The sequence below is a fragment of the Chionomys nivalis genome, chromosome 5 (genome assembly GCF_950005125.1).
Source record: "Chionomys nivalis chromosome 5, mChiNiv1.1, whole genome shotgun sequence".
In the NCBI taxonomy this organism is placed as follows: Eukaryota; Metazoa; Chordata; class Mammalia; order Rodentia; family Cricetidae; genus Chionomys; species Chionomys nivalis.
In genome coordinates, this window is record NC_080090.1 from 113,323,109 (window position 1) to 113,339,406 (window position 16,298).

The 16,298-nt window shown below is 37.7% G+C and overlaps 1 protein-coding gene across 1 annotated transcript in view; it reads right to left on the reverse strand.

The window, feature by feature from the left end:
• Cdh19 (cadherin 19) overlaps positions 1 to 16,298 on the reverse strand; it is a 102,847-nt gene that overhangs the window by 12,177 nt on the left and 74,372 nt on the right. The window contains exon 11 of the mRNA XM_057770503.1: positions 12,179 to 12,296. Within this exon, the coding sequence (XP_057626486.1) occupies positions 12,179 to 12,296 (118 nt within the window). The remainder of the gene's footprint in view (positions 1 to 12,178; positions 12,297 to 16,298) is intronic.

Below are 16,298 nucleotides of genomic sequence, written 5' to 3' on the forward strand. Positions count from 1 at the left end.
GTTTTAGCAATAGCAATAAGACAACATAAGGGGATAAAGGGGATTCAAATTGGAAAGGAAGAAGTTAAACTTGCATTATTTGCAGATGATATGATAGTGTACATGAGCGACCCCAAAAACTCCACCAAAGAACTCCTACAGCTGATAAATGCCTTTAGTAATGTGGCAGGATACAAGATCAACTCCAAAAAATCAGTCGCCCTCTTATACACAAAGGATATGGAAGCAGAGAGGGAAATAAGAGAATCATCACCTTTCTCGATAGCCACAAAAAGCATAAAATATCTTGGGGTAACTCTAACCAAGGAAGTGAAAGATCTATTTGACAAGAACTTTAAGGCATTGAAGAAAGAAATTGAAGAGGATACCAGAAAATGGAAGGATCTCCCTTGCTCCTGGATTGGGAGGATCAACATAGTAAAAATGGCAATTCTACCAAGGGCAATTTATAGATTCAATGCAATCCCCATTAAAATCCCATCAAAATTCTTCACAGATCTTGAAAGGACAATAATCAACTTTATATGGAGAAACAAAAAACCCAGGATAGCCAAAACAATCTTATATAATAAAGGAACTTCTGGAGGCATTACCATCCCTGACTTCAAACTCTATTACAGAGCTACAGTAATGAAAACAGCGTGGTACTGGCATAAAAACTGAGCAGTCGACCAATGGAATCGTATAGAAGACCCGGATTTTAACCCACAAACCTATGAACAACTAATTTTCGATAAAGGAGCTAAAAGTATACAATGGAAGAAAGAAAGCATCTTCAACAAATGGTGCTGGCACAATTGGATGTCAACCTGTAGAATAATGAAAATAGACCCATATCTATCACCATGCACAAAACTCAAGTATAAATGGATCAAAGACCTCAATATCAATCTGAACACACTGAACCTGATAGAAGAGAAAATGGGAAGTACCCTACAACATGTGGTCACAGGAGATCGCTTCCTATGTATAACCCCAGCAGCACAGACATTAAGGGCAACATTGAATAAATGGGACCTCCTGAAACTGAGAAGCTTCTGTAAAGCAAAGGACACTGCCATTAAGACAAAAAGGCAGCCTACTGACTGGGAGAAGATCATCACCAACCCCGCTACAGAAAAAGGTCTGATCTCCAAAATATATAAAGAACTCAAGAAACTAGACGTTAAAAGGATAATTAACCCAATTAAAAATGGGGCACTGAACTGAACAGAGAATTCTCATCAGAAGAAGTTAAAATGGCCAAAAGATACTTAAGGTCATGCTCAACCTCCTTAGCGATCAGAGAAATGCAAATCAAAACAACTTTGAGATATCATCTTACACCTGTCAAAATGGCTAAAATCAAAAACACCAAGGATAGCCTTTGCTGGAGAGGTTGTGGAGAAAGGGGTACCCTCATCCATTGCTGGTGGGACTGCAAACTTGTGCAACCACTTTGGAAATCAGTGTGGTAGTTTCTCAGAAAAATTGGGATCAACCTACCCCTGGACCCAGCAATAGCACTTTTGGGAATATACCCAAGAGATGCCCTAGCATATGACAAAAGCATTTGTCCAACTATGTTCATAGCAGCATTATTTGTAATAACCAGAACCTGGAAGCAACCTAGATGCCCTTCAATAGAAGAATGGATGAAGAAAGTGTGGAATATATACACATTAGAGTACTACTCTGCGGTAAAAAACAATGACTTCTCAAATTTTGCATGCAAATGGATGGAAATAGAAAATACGATCCTGAGTGAGGTAACCCAGACCCAAAAAGAAGATCATGGGATGTACTCACTCATAATTGGTTTCTAGCCATGGATAGGGGCCACTGAGTCTATAATTTGTGATCCTAAAGAAGCTAAACAAGAGGGTAAACCCAAGGAAAAACATATAGATATCCTCCCAGCTATGGGAAATAGACAAGATTGATGGGCAAAAAATGGGAATCTTGGGGGATGGGGTGGGATGGTGATGAGGGGAGATGGGGAGAGAAAAGTGTGAAGGAGAGGATGTGGGGAACTGGGGGAATCGGGGTGATTGGGGGTAAAGGAAGGTTGGATGGGGGAGCAGGGAAACTCATACCTTAATTAAGGGAGCCACCTAAGGGTTGGCAAGACTTGAACCTGGAATGGCTACCAGAAGCCCAGGGCAATGTCCCTAGTTAGTTCATTGGGGCACCTGAGGATAGGGAACCTGAAATGAACCTATCCTATAATCATACTGATGAATATCTTGCATATCGCCATAGAACCTTTATCTAGCGATGGATGGAGATAGAGACAGAGACCCACACTGGAGCACTGGACTGAGCTCCCAAGGTTATAATGAGGAGCAGAAGGAGAGAGAACATGAACAAGGAAGTCAGGACCATGAGGGGTGCACCCAACCACTAAGACAGAGGGGCCGATCTATTGGGAGCTCACCAAGGCCAGGTGGACTGCTACTGAAAAAAACATGGGATAAAACCGGACTCTCTGAATGTGGTGGACAATGAGAGCTGACGAGAGGCCAAGGAGAATGGCACAGGAACTTTCATCTGGCGATGGATCAAGAGAGAGACAGAGACCCAATTTGGATCAACTGTCTGAGCTCTTAAGGTCCAAATGAGGAGCAGAAGGAGGGAGAACATGAGCAAGGAAATCAGGACCACGAGGCGTGCACCCACCCACTGTGACAGTGGAACTGATCTATTGGGAGCTCTCCAAGGCCAGCTGGACTGGGACTGAATAAGCATGGGTTGAAACTGGATTCTCTGAACAAGGCGGACAATGAAGGCTGATGAGAAGCCAAGGACAATGGCATTAGGTTTCGATCCTAATACATGAACTGGCTTTGTGGGAGCATAGCCTGTTTGGATGCTCACCTTCCTGGACCTAGATAGAAGTGGGAGGACCTTGGTCTTCCTGTAGAGCAGGGAATTTGGACTGCTCTTCAGTATCGAGAAGGAGGGGGAGTGGACTAGGAGGAGGAGAAGTGGAGTGGGGATAGGGGGAGGGGAGCGGGTGGAGGGGGCAATATGTGGGAGGAGGGGGAGGGAAATGGGAAAAGGGGAGCAGTTGGAAATTTTAAGTAAAAAAGAATAAAAATAAAAAATAAAAAAAATAAAAAAAATTAAAAAAAAAGAAAGATATTCCAATGAATATTCAAGAAGCATAAGAACACCAAATAGACTGAATCAAAAAAAAAATCCCCTTGCCATATAATAATCAAAACACAAAAACATCCAGATTAAAGAAACGATATTAAGAGCTGCAAAGGAAAAAGGTCAAGTAAGTTATAAAGGTAAACCTATCAGACTTACACCGGACTTCTCTATAGAAACCATGAAAACCAGAAGATCCTGGATACAGGTACTGCAGAAACTAGGAGACCATGGATGGAAGCCCAGACTACTATACCCAGTCAAGATTTCATTAACTATCAATGGAGAAAACAAAATATTCCAGGATAAGAACAAATTTAAACAATATGTAGCCACAAATTCAGCCTTACAGAAAGTAATAGAAGGAAAATCACAACCCAAAGAATCCAACATTGCCAATACTGCCTATAATAACTCAAACAACTAGCGTCCCTTCATCAGCACAACCCAAGGAAGGGAAACACACAAACTCTACTACCAAAAAAATAATAACAACTGGAGTCAACAACCACTGGTCATTAATATCACTTAATATCAATGGACTCAATTCACCAATAAAAAGGCACAGGCTAAGAGATTGGATACAAAAACAGGATCCAACATTCTGCTGTTTACAAGAAACACACTTCAACCACAAAGACAGAAAGCTACTCAGAGTAAAGGGTTGGGAAAATGTCTTTCAAGAAAATGGACCTAAGAAAAAAGCGGGTGTGGCCATACTAATTTCTAACAAATCTGACATCAAACTAAAATCAACCAGAAAAGATAGAGATGGTCATTTTATACTCATAACAGAAACAATTCATCAAGATGAAGTCTCAGTCCTGAATATCTATGCCCCTAATATAAAAGCACCCACTTATGTAAAAGAAACATGGAAGTATTACTAGAACTCAAGGAAGACATCAAACCACACACACTAATATTAGGAGACTTCAACACACCTCTCTCACTAATGGACAGGTCAATCAGACAGAAACCTAATAGAGAAATAAAAGAATTAATGGAGGTAAGGAAGCACACGGACTTAACAGACATCTATAGGACATTCTACACAAATAGGAAAGAATATACCTTCTTCTCTGCAGCTCATGGAACCTTCTCAAAAATTGACCACATACTCAGTAATAAAGCAAACCTCCACAGATACAAAAAAAAATTTAGTGACCACCTGTTTTTTATCGGATCACCACGGATTAAAGTTAGAATTCAACAATGAGGCTACCCCCAGAAAGGTGACAAACTCATGGAAACTGAACAGTCAACTACTGAACCACACTTGGGTCAAGGAAGAAATAAAGAAAGAAAATAAAGTCTTCCTTGAATTTAATGAAAATAAAGAAACAATATACTCAAACCTATGGGACAAGATGAAAGCAGTCCTGAGAGGAAAGTTCATAGCACCAAGCGTCCACTTAAAGAAAACGGAGAAAGCATACATTAGAGACTTAACAGCACACCTGAAAGCTCTAGAAAAAAAGAAGCAGACTCACCCAGAAAGAGTAGAAGACTGGAAATAATCAAACTGAGCGCTGAAATCAACAAAATAGAAACACAGAAAATAATCCATAAATTCAATGAAACAAAAAGTTGGTTATTGGAAAGGAAGAAGTTAAACTTGCATTATTTGCAGATGATATGATAGTGTACATGAGCGACCCCAAAAACTCATCCAAAGAACTCCTACAGCTGATAAACGCCTTTAGTAATGTGGCAGGATACAAGATCAACTCCAAAAAATCAGTCGCCCTCTTATACACAAAGGATCTGGAAGCAGAGAGAGAAATAAGAGAATCATCACCTTTCACGATAGCCACAAACAGCATAAAATATCTTGGGGTAACTCTAACCAAGGAAGTGAAAGATCTATTTGACAAAAACTTTAAGGCATTGAAGAAAGAAATTGAAGAGGATACCAGAAAATGGAAGGATCTCCCTTGCTCTTGGATTGGGAGAATCAACATAGTAAAAATGGCAATTCTACCAAGGGCAATTTATAGATTCAATGCAATCCCCATTAAAATCCCATCAAAATTCTTCACAGATCTTGAAAGGACAATAATCAACTTTATATGGAGAAACAAAAAACCCAGGATAGCCAAAACAATCTTATACAATAAAGGAACTTCTGGAGGCATTACCATCCCTGACTTCAAACTCTATTACAGAGCTACAGTAATGAAAACAGCGTGGTACTGGCATAAAAACAGAGAAGTCGACCAATGGAATCGTATAGAAGACCCGGATTTTAACCCACAAACCTATGAACAACTGATTTTTGATAAAGGAGCTAAAAGTATACAATGGAAGAAAGAAAGCATCTTCAACAAATGGTGCTGGCACAATTGGATGTCAACCTGTAGAAGAATGAAAATAGACCCATATCTATCACCATGCACAAAACTCAAGTCCAAATGGATCAAAGGCCACAATATCAATCTGAACACACTGAACCTGATTGAAGAAAAAATGGGAAGTACCCTACAACATATGGGCACTGGAGATCGCTTCCTATGTATAACCCCAGCAGCACAGACATTAAGGGCAACATTGAATAAATGGGACCTCCTGAAACTGAGAAGCTTCTGTAAAGCAAAGGACACTGCCATTAAGACAAAAAGGCAGCCTACTGACTGGGAGAAGATCTTCACCAACCCCGCAACAGACAAAGGTCTGATCTCCAAAATATATAAAGAACTCAAGAAACTAGACTTTAAAAGGGTAATTAACCCAATTAAAAAATGGGGCACTGAACTGAACAGAGAATTTTCAACAGAAGAAGTTAAAATGGCCAAAAGATACTTAAGGTCATGCTCAACCTCCTTAGCGATCAGAGAAATGCAAATCAAAACAACTTTGAGATATCATCTTACACCTGTCAAAATGGCTAAAATCAAAAACACCAAGGATAGCCTTTGCTGGAGAGGTTGTGGAGAAAGGGTTACCCTCATCCATTGCTGGTGGGACTGCAAACTTGTGCAACCACTTTGGAAATCAGTGTGGCGGTTTCTCAGAAAAAGTGGGATCAACCTACCCCTGGACCCAGCAATACCACTCTTGGGAATATACCCAAGAGATGCCCTATCATATGACAAAAGCATTTGTCCAACTATGTTCATAGCAGCATTATTTGTAATAGCCAGAACCTGGAAGCAACCTAGATGCCCTTCAATGGAAGAATGGATGAAGAAAGTGTGGAATATATACACATTAGAGTACTACTCTGCGGTAAAAAACAATGACTTCTCGAATTTTGCATGCAAATGGATGGAAATAGAAAATACGATCCTTAGTGAGGTAACCCAGACCCAAAAAGAAGAACATGGGATGTACTCACTCATAATTGGTTTCTAGCCATGGATAGGGGCCACTGAGTCTATAATTTGTGATCCTAAAGAAGCTAAACAAGAGGGTAAACCCAAGGAAAAACATATAGATATCCTCCCAGCTATGGGAAATAGACATGACTGATGGGCAAAAAATTGGAATCTTGGGGGTGGGGTGGGATGGGGATGAGGGGTGATGGGGAGAGAAGAGTGTGAAGGAGAGGATGAGGGGAACTGGGGGAATCGGGGTGATTGGGGATAAAGGAAGGTTGGATAGGGGAGCAGGGAAACTCATACCTTAGGTAAGGGAGCCACCTAAGGGGTGGCAAGAGACTTGAACCTGGAATGGCTACCAGATGCCCAGGGCAATGCCCCCAGTTAGTTCATTGGGGCACCTGAGGATAGGGAACCTGAAATGAACCTATCCTATAATCATACTGATGAATATCTTGCATATCGCCATAGAACCTTCATCTAGCGATGGATGGAGATAGAGCCAGAGACCCACACTGGAGCACCGGACTGAGCTCCCAAGGTTATAAAGAGGAGCAGAAGGAGAGAGAACATGAACAAGGAAGTCAGGACCATGAGGGGTGCACCCAACCACTGAGACAGTGGGGCCGATCTCTTGGGAGCTCACCAAGGTCAGCTGGACTGCTACTGAAAAAACATGGGATAAAACCGGACTCTCGGAATGTGGCGGACAATGAGAGCTGACGAGAGGCCAAGGAAAATGGCACAGGAACTTTCAACTGGCGATAGATCGAGAGAGAGACAGAGACCCAAATTGGAGCAACGGTCTGAGCTCTTAAGGTCCAAATGAGGAGCAGAAGGAGGGAGAACATGAGCAAGGAAATCAGGACCACGAGGCGTGCACCCACCCACTGTGACAGTGGAACTGATCTATTGGGAGCTCTTCAAGGCCAGCTGGACTGGGACTGAATAAGCATGGGTTGAAACTGGACTCTCTGAACATGGTGGACAATGAAGGCTGATGAGAAGCCAAGGACAATGGCACTAGGTTTCGATCCTAATACATGAACTGGCTTTGTGGGAGCTTAGCCTGTTTTGATGCTCACCTTCCTGGGCCTGGATGGAAGTGGGAGGACCTTGGTCTTCCTGTAGGGCAGGGAATTTGGACTGCTCTTCAGTATCGAGAGGGAGGGGGAATGGACTGGGTGGAGGAGAAGAGGAGTGGGGATGGGGGAGGGGAGTGGGGGGAGGGGGCAATGTGTGGGAGGAGGGGAGGGAAATGGGAAACGGGGAGCAGTTGGAAATTTTAATTAAAAAAGAATAAAAAAAAAATTAAAAAAAAAAGTTGGTTATTGGAAAAATCAACAAGATAGACAAACCCCTATGCAAACTAATCAAACAGCAGAGAGAGAACATGCAAATTAATAAGATCAGAAATGAAAAGAGGGACATAACCACAGACACAGAGGAAATTAAGAGTATCATTAGATCTTACTACAAAAGACTGTATGCCACAAAACTGGAAAACGCAAAAGAAATTGATATTTTTTAGATAAGTACCATGTACCAAAGTTAAACCAAGACCAGGTGAACAATCTAAATAGACTTGTTAGTCGCAAAGAATTAAAAACTGTTATCAAAAACATCCCTTCCAAAAAAAGCCCAGGACCAGATGGTTTCAATGCAGAATGTTACCAGAACTTCCAAGAAGAGCTAATACCAATATTCCATAATTTATTTTACAATATAGAATCAGAAGAGTCATTGCCAAATTCCTTTTATGAAGCTACAGTTACCCTGATACCAAAACCACACAAAGACCCAATCAAGAAAGAGAATTACAGGCCTATCACACTCATGAACATCAACAAAAAAATTGTCAATAAAATACTGGCAAACCGAATCCAAGAACACATTAGAAAAATTATGCATTATTATCAAGTAGGCTCCAACCCAGAGATGCAGGGCTGGTTCAACATATGAAAATCCATCAATGTAATCCACCATGTAAATAAACTGAAAGAAAAAACCATATGATCATTTCATTAGATGCTGAAAAAGCATTGACAAAATTCAACATCCCTTTACGATAAAGGTCTTAGAGAGATTAGGGATACAAGGGTCATATCTAAATATAATAAAAGCTATTTACAGCAAGCCAACAGCTAACATCAAATTAAATGTAGAAAAACTCGAAGCCTTCCCACTAAAATCAGTAACACAACAAGGTTCTCCACTCTCTCCATACCTCTTCAATAAAGTGCTTGAAGTTCTAGCAATAGCAATAAGACAACATAAGGGGATCAAGGGGATTCAAATTGGAAAGGAAGAAGTTAACTTTCATTATTTGCAGATGATATGATAGTGTACATAAGTGACCCCAAGAACTCTACCAAAGAACTTCTACAGCTGATAAACACCTTTAGTAATGTGGCAGGATACAAGATCAACTCGAAAAAACCAGTTGCCCTCCTATACACTAAGGATAAGGATGCAGAGAGGAAATTCAGAGAAGCATCACCTTACATGATAGCCACAAATAGCATAAAATATCTTGTGGTAACTCTAACCAAGGAAGTGAAAGATCTATTTGACAAGAACTTCAAGTCTTTGAAGAAAGAAATTGAAGAGGATACCAGAAAATGGAAGGATCTCCCTTGCTCTTGGATTGGAAGGATCAACAAAGTAAAAATGGCATTTCCCCCAAAAGCAATCTATAGATTCAATGCAATCCCCATCAAAATCCCATCAAAATTCTTCACAGACCTTGAGAGGACAATAATCAACTTTATATGGAAAAACAAAATACCCAGGATAGCCAAAACAACCTTATACAATAAAGAAACTTCTGGAGGCATTACCATCCCTGACTTCAAACTCTATTACAGAGCTTCAGTATTGAAAACAGCTTGGTACTGGCATAAAAACAGAGAAGTCCATCAATGGAATCGAGTAGAAAACCTGGATTTTAACCCACAAACCTATGAACACCTGATTTTTGATAAAGGAGCTAAAAGTATTCAATGGAATAAAGAAAGCATCTTCAACAAATGGTGCTGGCAGAACTGGTTGTCAACCTGTAGAAGAATGAAAATAGATCCATATCTATCATCATGCACAAAACTCAAGTCCAAATGGATTAAAGACCTCTATATCAGTCTGAACACACTGAAGCTGATGGAAGAGAAAGTGGGAAGTACTCTACAACATATAGGCACAGAAGATCAATTCCTATGTATAACCCCAGCAGCACAGACATTAAGGGCAACATTGAATAAATGGGACCTCCTGGAACTGAGAAGATTCTGTAAAGCAAAGGACACTGTCACTAAGACAAAAAGGCAACCCACTGACTGAGAGAAGATTTTCACCAACCCGGCAAGAGACAAAGGTCTGATCTCCAAAAAATATAAAGAACTCAATAAACTAGACTTTAATAGCTAATTAACCCAACTAAAAAATGGGGCACTGAAATGAACAGAGAATTCTCAACAGAAGAAGGTCTAATGGCCAAAAACACTCTTAAGGGCATGCTCAACCTCCTTAGTGATCAGGGAAATGCAAATCAGAACGACTTTGAGATAGCATCTTACACCTGTCAGAATGGCTAAAATCAAAAACACTAAGGATAGCCTTTGCTGGAGAGGATGTGGAGTAAGGGGTACACTCATCCACTGCTGGTGGGAGTGCAAACTTGTGCAATCACTATGTAAAGCAGTGTGGCAGTTTCTCAGGATATTTGAGATCAACCTACCCCAGGACCCAGCAATACCACTCTTGGGAATATACCCAAGAGATGCCCTATCACACTATAAAAGTATTTGTTCAGCTATGTACATAGCAGCATTATTTGTAATAGCCGGAACCTGGAAACAACCTTGATGCCCTTCCATGGAAGAATGGATGAAGAAAGTCTGCAATATATACATACATATATATATGTATGTATATTATACATACATACATATATATATATATATATATATATATATATATATATATATATATATATATATATATGAGTACTACTCAGCAGTAAAACACAATGACTTCTTTAATTTTGCATGCAAATGGATGGAAATAGAAAACACTATCCTGAGTGAGGTAACCCAGACCCAAAAAGATGAACATGGGATGTACTCACTCATAATTGAATTTTAGCCATTAATATAGGACATTGAGCCTATAATTTGTGATCCTAGAGAAGCTAAATAAGAAGGTGAACCCAAAGAAAAACATACAGTTATCCTCCTGGATATTGGAAGTAGACAAGACTGCTGGGTAAATATTGGGAACTGGGGGTGGGGTGGGAGGGGGGAAAGGGGAGATTGGGAGTGATAAGTGAGAAGTGGAGGATGGGGAGAGCTTGGGGGAATGGGATGGTAGGGATAATGGAAGGATAAATATGGAAGCAGGGAAGTATTTATCTTAATTAAGGGAGCCATTTTAGGGTTGGCAAGAGCCTTGACTCTAGAGGGGTTCCCAGGGGTCCAGAGAGATGTACCCAGCTAGGTCCTTGGGCTGCTGAGGAGAGAGAGCCTGAAATGGCCCGATCCTATAGCCATACTAATGAATATCTTGCATATTACCATAGAACCTTCTTCTGGCGATGGATGGAGATAGAGACCGAGACCCACATTGGAGCAATGGACTGAGCTCCCAAGGTCCAAATGAGGAACAGAAGGAGTGAGAACATGAGCAAGGAAGTCAAGACCACAAGGGGGGCACCCACCTACTGAGATGGTGGGGTTGATCTATTGGGAGCTCACCAAGCCATCTGGACTGGGACTGAAAATGCATGGGATAAAATGGAACTCTCTGAATATGGTGGAAAATGAGGCCTGCTGGGAAGCCAAGGACAATGGCACTGAGTTTTGTTCCTACTGCATGTACTGGCTTTGTGAGAGTCTACCCTGTTTGGATGCTCACCTTCCTAGACCTTGGACTTCCCACAGGGTAGGGAACCCTGACTGCTTTTTGGACTGGAGAGGGAGGGGGAAGGGAGTGGGGCATGTGGAGTGGGGGGAGGGGGAAGGAAAAGGGAGGCAGGGAGGAGGAGGGAATTTTTTAATTAAAAAATATTTAATAAAAAAGGAAAAAATAATTTTAGAAGTATTATCTTTACAGAGAAGTTAAAGAAAGTTTGCCTTTTGAAACAAAATCCTAACTTCAAAATAATTATTCTTCCATTAATAACGTCTTTGTGTTTTAAGATAATGAACAGATTTAAACACTATGTTTGTGTAAGTTAATTAGTGTTCTCAGATATTCATAATTAAGTTAACGCACACTCATTGTATCTTTAAGTATAGGTTATTGGCTCTTCATCATTACACTGATAATGGATAGAGTCCACGATGGTTAAAGAGCTGTGATGTCACCACCATAAGGATATTTGGTTGCCTGTAAGTCTTTATAGTATCCCATAACCAAGAATAGCATTCTATTTAAAATTTAATATCAAGATGCTATTAAACAAACTCATAGACTTGTATATGTATAGTACAGAAAAAATTAAATCTATAACCCCTCACTAATGACTTCTAAATGTGCTTCTAATTTGAAGAAATATGAGGAGTAACAGAATCAGTGGCCTTCAAAATTGAATTTGTATTATTTTCCATTTTAGCCATTGATCTTGTTCCATTTTTCATATTGCAAGACTGTTAAATAATCAGTTCACTAAATCCATTGATGTAAAAGATAATAGATTCCACTGAACACACTTTTAGATGAGCAGTTACCTTGATTGTCTCTTAGTATAAAACTTGAATTATTTCTGTCTTCCATAGAGTGATTGAAGTAAAAATGGTGATATTCAATGGATTCATCTCTGTCTATTGCACTTATGGTCTGAATTATCTAGAAAATTATTAAGAAATTCGATTGTGATTATTGGGAATAATAAATTTGTCAATGCAGTTATTATATATAATATTTCTTAAAATTACTTTAGCAAAATCTCTATATCTTCAATACTTCAATTTTTATTCCTGATCTTCATCTGCTATGCAGTCATTATTATTTGTAGATTAAGTCATGATGATGTTGACTTTCCAGTTATACACATATTTAGAGGAATCATCTTTTTGTTAAAGTAATTAATTTTGTAATTAGTTTTCAGAAATGACACATTTAAAGCTTTCAGGCTTTTGACTCACAAAGATGATAGACAAATCTTTACCATCAAATAAATGTCTCTTTATCTCAAATCATAAAATTGTAAAGAAATGCAGATGTAATCAAATCAGTTCTCAATTAATTCTTTCATGTCAAGTCATAAGTCTGCTCATTTTAATGAGGGAAAAGATAAACTAGACACTATCACACAGTAAGATAGTGATTAATTCCCAAAATTAAATTAAATTGATTGTAGTAGTTAGCATTTTCTATTCTCTAAAATCAAAATGCCTTTAACAGTGTTTCAATTAAATCTTCACTTGACTGTAAGATGAAATATCCAAATTGATAAGTTATACTTCAATGAACAGTTATTTTCCTACATGAATGCAGAACAGACTTATAAAACAGAAACAATCTGTACATTACATGTCCATATTGAGTTATGTTTTCACAAAAATATTTGCTTTTAACTAAATTCTAAATTTTTAAAAGAAAATACAGAAAGAAAAGTTTTATTCAACTTATGATAGTAGTAATAAGAAAGTATCACATGATTTCAAGACAGTATTTTTATTTTAAAATAGATTGTTTTTTTTATCTTGATGAGTGAGGGCAGGATTTTAGGATTATAGTATTCTTGATCCATATTATGTCACATACAAGTTATCTAAAGTCAGACACTAGGCTATGTTTGTACATAAAGTTTTAAGATTCCTTCATAGGTTCACTTGAATATGCTTTTAAAAAGCCTTTATACATCACTACAGTTATGCAATGGCCTCACCAAGAAAACTTTTTCTGGTGAGGTTAGTTGTAGTGGGAGACTGCTTGTTGGTTCCTGGCCATCCAGCTAGCTTAGCCCACAAATGACCATACATAAACTGTATTCATTAAATCACTGTTTAGCCCATTAGCTCTAGCTTCTTATTGGCTCACTCTTACATATAAATTTAACCCATCTCCATTAATCTGTGCATCATCACGAGGTCATGGCCTACAAGCAAATTTTCAGCATATCTGTCTCCAGCGAAGGCTCCATGACTTCTCTCTGACTTCACCCTCTTTTCTCTCAGCATTCAGCTTAGTTTTCCTTGCCTACATACATGCTACCTTGATATAGGTCCAAAGCAGTTTCTTTATTCATTAATGGTAATCACAGCACACAAAGGGAATTCCCACATCAGACAGTATAAGGTAATGTTTTAGATTGTTACTGATCACACAGTTTTGGATTTATTTGTCTAACTAAAGCAATATTTGTAACAAATCATAACTGTCACATTTACCTTGGTGACATGAATATAGTTAATCATTTCATTTGAAGTTGTGTGATAAATGTAAACTTTATTGAAAAAAAATTTCCTTTAATAAAGGAAGGCTTCAGAAGATGAAATCCTTTGTTTTTTTTGTGTGTGTTTTCTAAAATGCTTAATTAAAATGAGCCAAAATACAGTGTTTATATTAGAAATAAATGGAATAGATCAGTTTAAAAAATATAGATACACTTCTATTTGATTCATAGCTGGATTTGAAGTAAAACAAACTAATTCCATTAATTTTAATAAAGGACCCATAGACATAATCAATTCTTAATCTATCGGTGAGGTACTATCAAAATAATGCATTCAACCTCAAGTACATATACATTTTAAGTAAAAACAAATCTTTAAGAAATGGATATTAATATTAATTAATTGATATTAATTTCCTTAAAATTCAACAATAGAAATCATGTATTTCATTGTGCAAATAAATCTAAAACTATGTATAGAGTTGATTACTTATCTAAACTATTATATTTCGCTAACTCCAGCCTACTGAGCTCTTTAATATTAATGATATCATTAATGAATTAAAAGATTTAAAATGTAAGGATAAACTAATAATGAACTTAGGAAAAAATGATAGGAATTTTCCAAGATTATAGCCAATTTTGATAGCTCTGTTTTTGGTATTTGTTTGCTCTATGTGTATGATTTTGTCTAAGTTCCTTTTACATAGTACATTGGATTTTCTATCTAGAATTATCTGTAAACTCCAGAATGAAAATACATTCTTTCAACTTACACAATTTGAAAATAAACTTTAATACAAACTTACCTATAACTTATTCACTGATATATATTATCTTAGCTAATATTCAAAGTAATTTTTGAAATAAATTGTTAGTTATTTAATTTTATAAATACTTATATTACATTTCAAGTGAATGTTGTAATCAATCAAAATAAGAATTCACTATATATTGTACTTTGAATGTCTCTTAGAGCTACTCTGCCTACTATAGAAATGGGTATTCATTATTAATTATATAATTATTTTATATACTAGTTTATATGTATATTAATATGCTGTACATAAAATGTAATATATATGTTTGAAAGACACACTTTGATGCAATTCAAAAAAGGAAATTTAATGTGGCCTAACTTGATATTAAAAATGATTCTATTTTCAATGACTTTGAATCTAAAATACTCAATGAGTGATATCATGTTTATATCCTTCATATAGTCGATATATTGAACACAGATGTGATTTCACTACCAAAGTTCTTCCATATTTTCTTATTTTTAATGAGTCTGCAAAACTTTTTGTAATTCAAAACTCTCTATGATGAATGCTATAAAAAAGAAAAAGTATCCAAGTTTGGGTACTTTTAAAATTTTATTCCAAGCAGTCACTATTCCAATTTTCTACGACAAAATAACCTGAGTGTAGTTTATAATTCAAATTTATATGTATTTATCTGTTTTATATTTACAATGCCAGTAAAAATAAATCTGACCATAAAAATCATTTCACAAAATTTAGAGCATGCAGACAATCAACATGAAAAGCAGAACATGTGACAGATGCGGGGCTCTGGTCATATTTATCATACTAATAAAGGTGGAGACTGAGCAGATGAAGGAGGTGTTTTAATTACGCTTCTGCTGCTGTGAACAAACACCATGAACAAGACAACACTTTAGAGGAAAACGTTTCTGAGGGGCTTGCTTACAACTTCAGAAGTTTAGAACATTCCCAGCATTGCAGGAAGAATGGAAGCACGTAGGCAAGCATGGTGCTGGAGAAGGAACAGAGAACTATATTCCAATCCACAGGCAGACAGAGAGCAAGACTAAGTTTTACTTGTTCTTACCTCATTACTTCTAGTGACCCACATTCTTCAAGAAGGATACATCTACTCAAAGTACACAACACTTCCTAATATTTTGCAACAATTCAGCACATGGGAACAAAGCATTCAAATGATATCATTCTTATTCAAACCCCCATCAGTTAAATTTCCTGACATCAAAAATTAATGTTTGAACACTATACTCACACAAATAAGGTAAAAATTCTGGTGATTATCCTGTAAATCACTTGTTATCAGTGAGCTTTGAAACTAGTTTATTACAAGAAAATGCTAAATTCCTGTTGTTCAAGAGTTTATACTTCGTAAATTTGGCCAACACATATGAATTAATATGCAACTTTAGAAATTTTAAAAAAACAATGAAAATAAAAAATTAAAAAGGAAAGAAAAGATATGACTGTTTCTGGGAATGGTGAAAGAGACTGTTTATTGTAGATAACAAGAGGAGAATAGCCAGCCTGGCGGTGGTGACGCACGCCTTTAATCCCAGCACTCGTGAGGCAGAGGCAGGCGGATCTCTGGGAGTTCGAGGCCAGCCTGGTCTACAAGAGCTATTTCCGGGACGGGCACCAAAGCTTCAGAGAAACCCTGCCTTG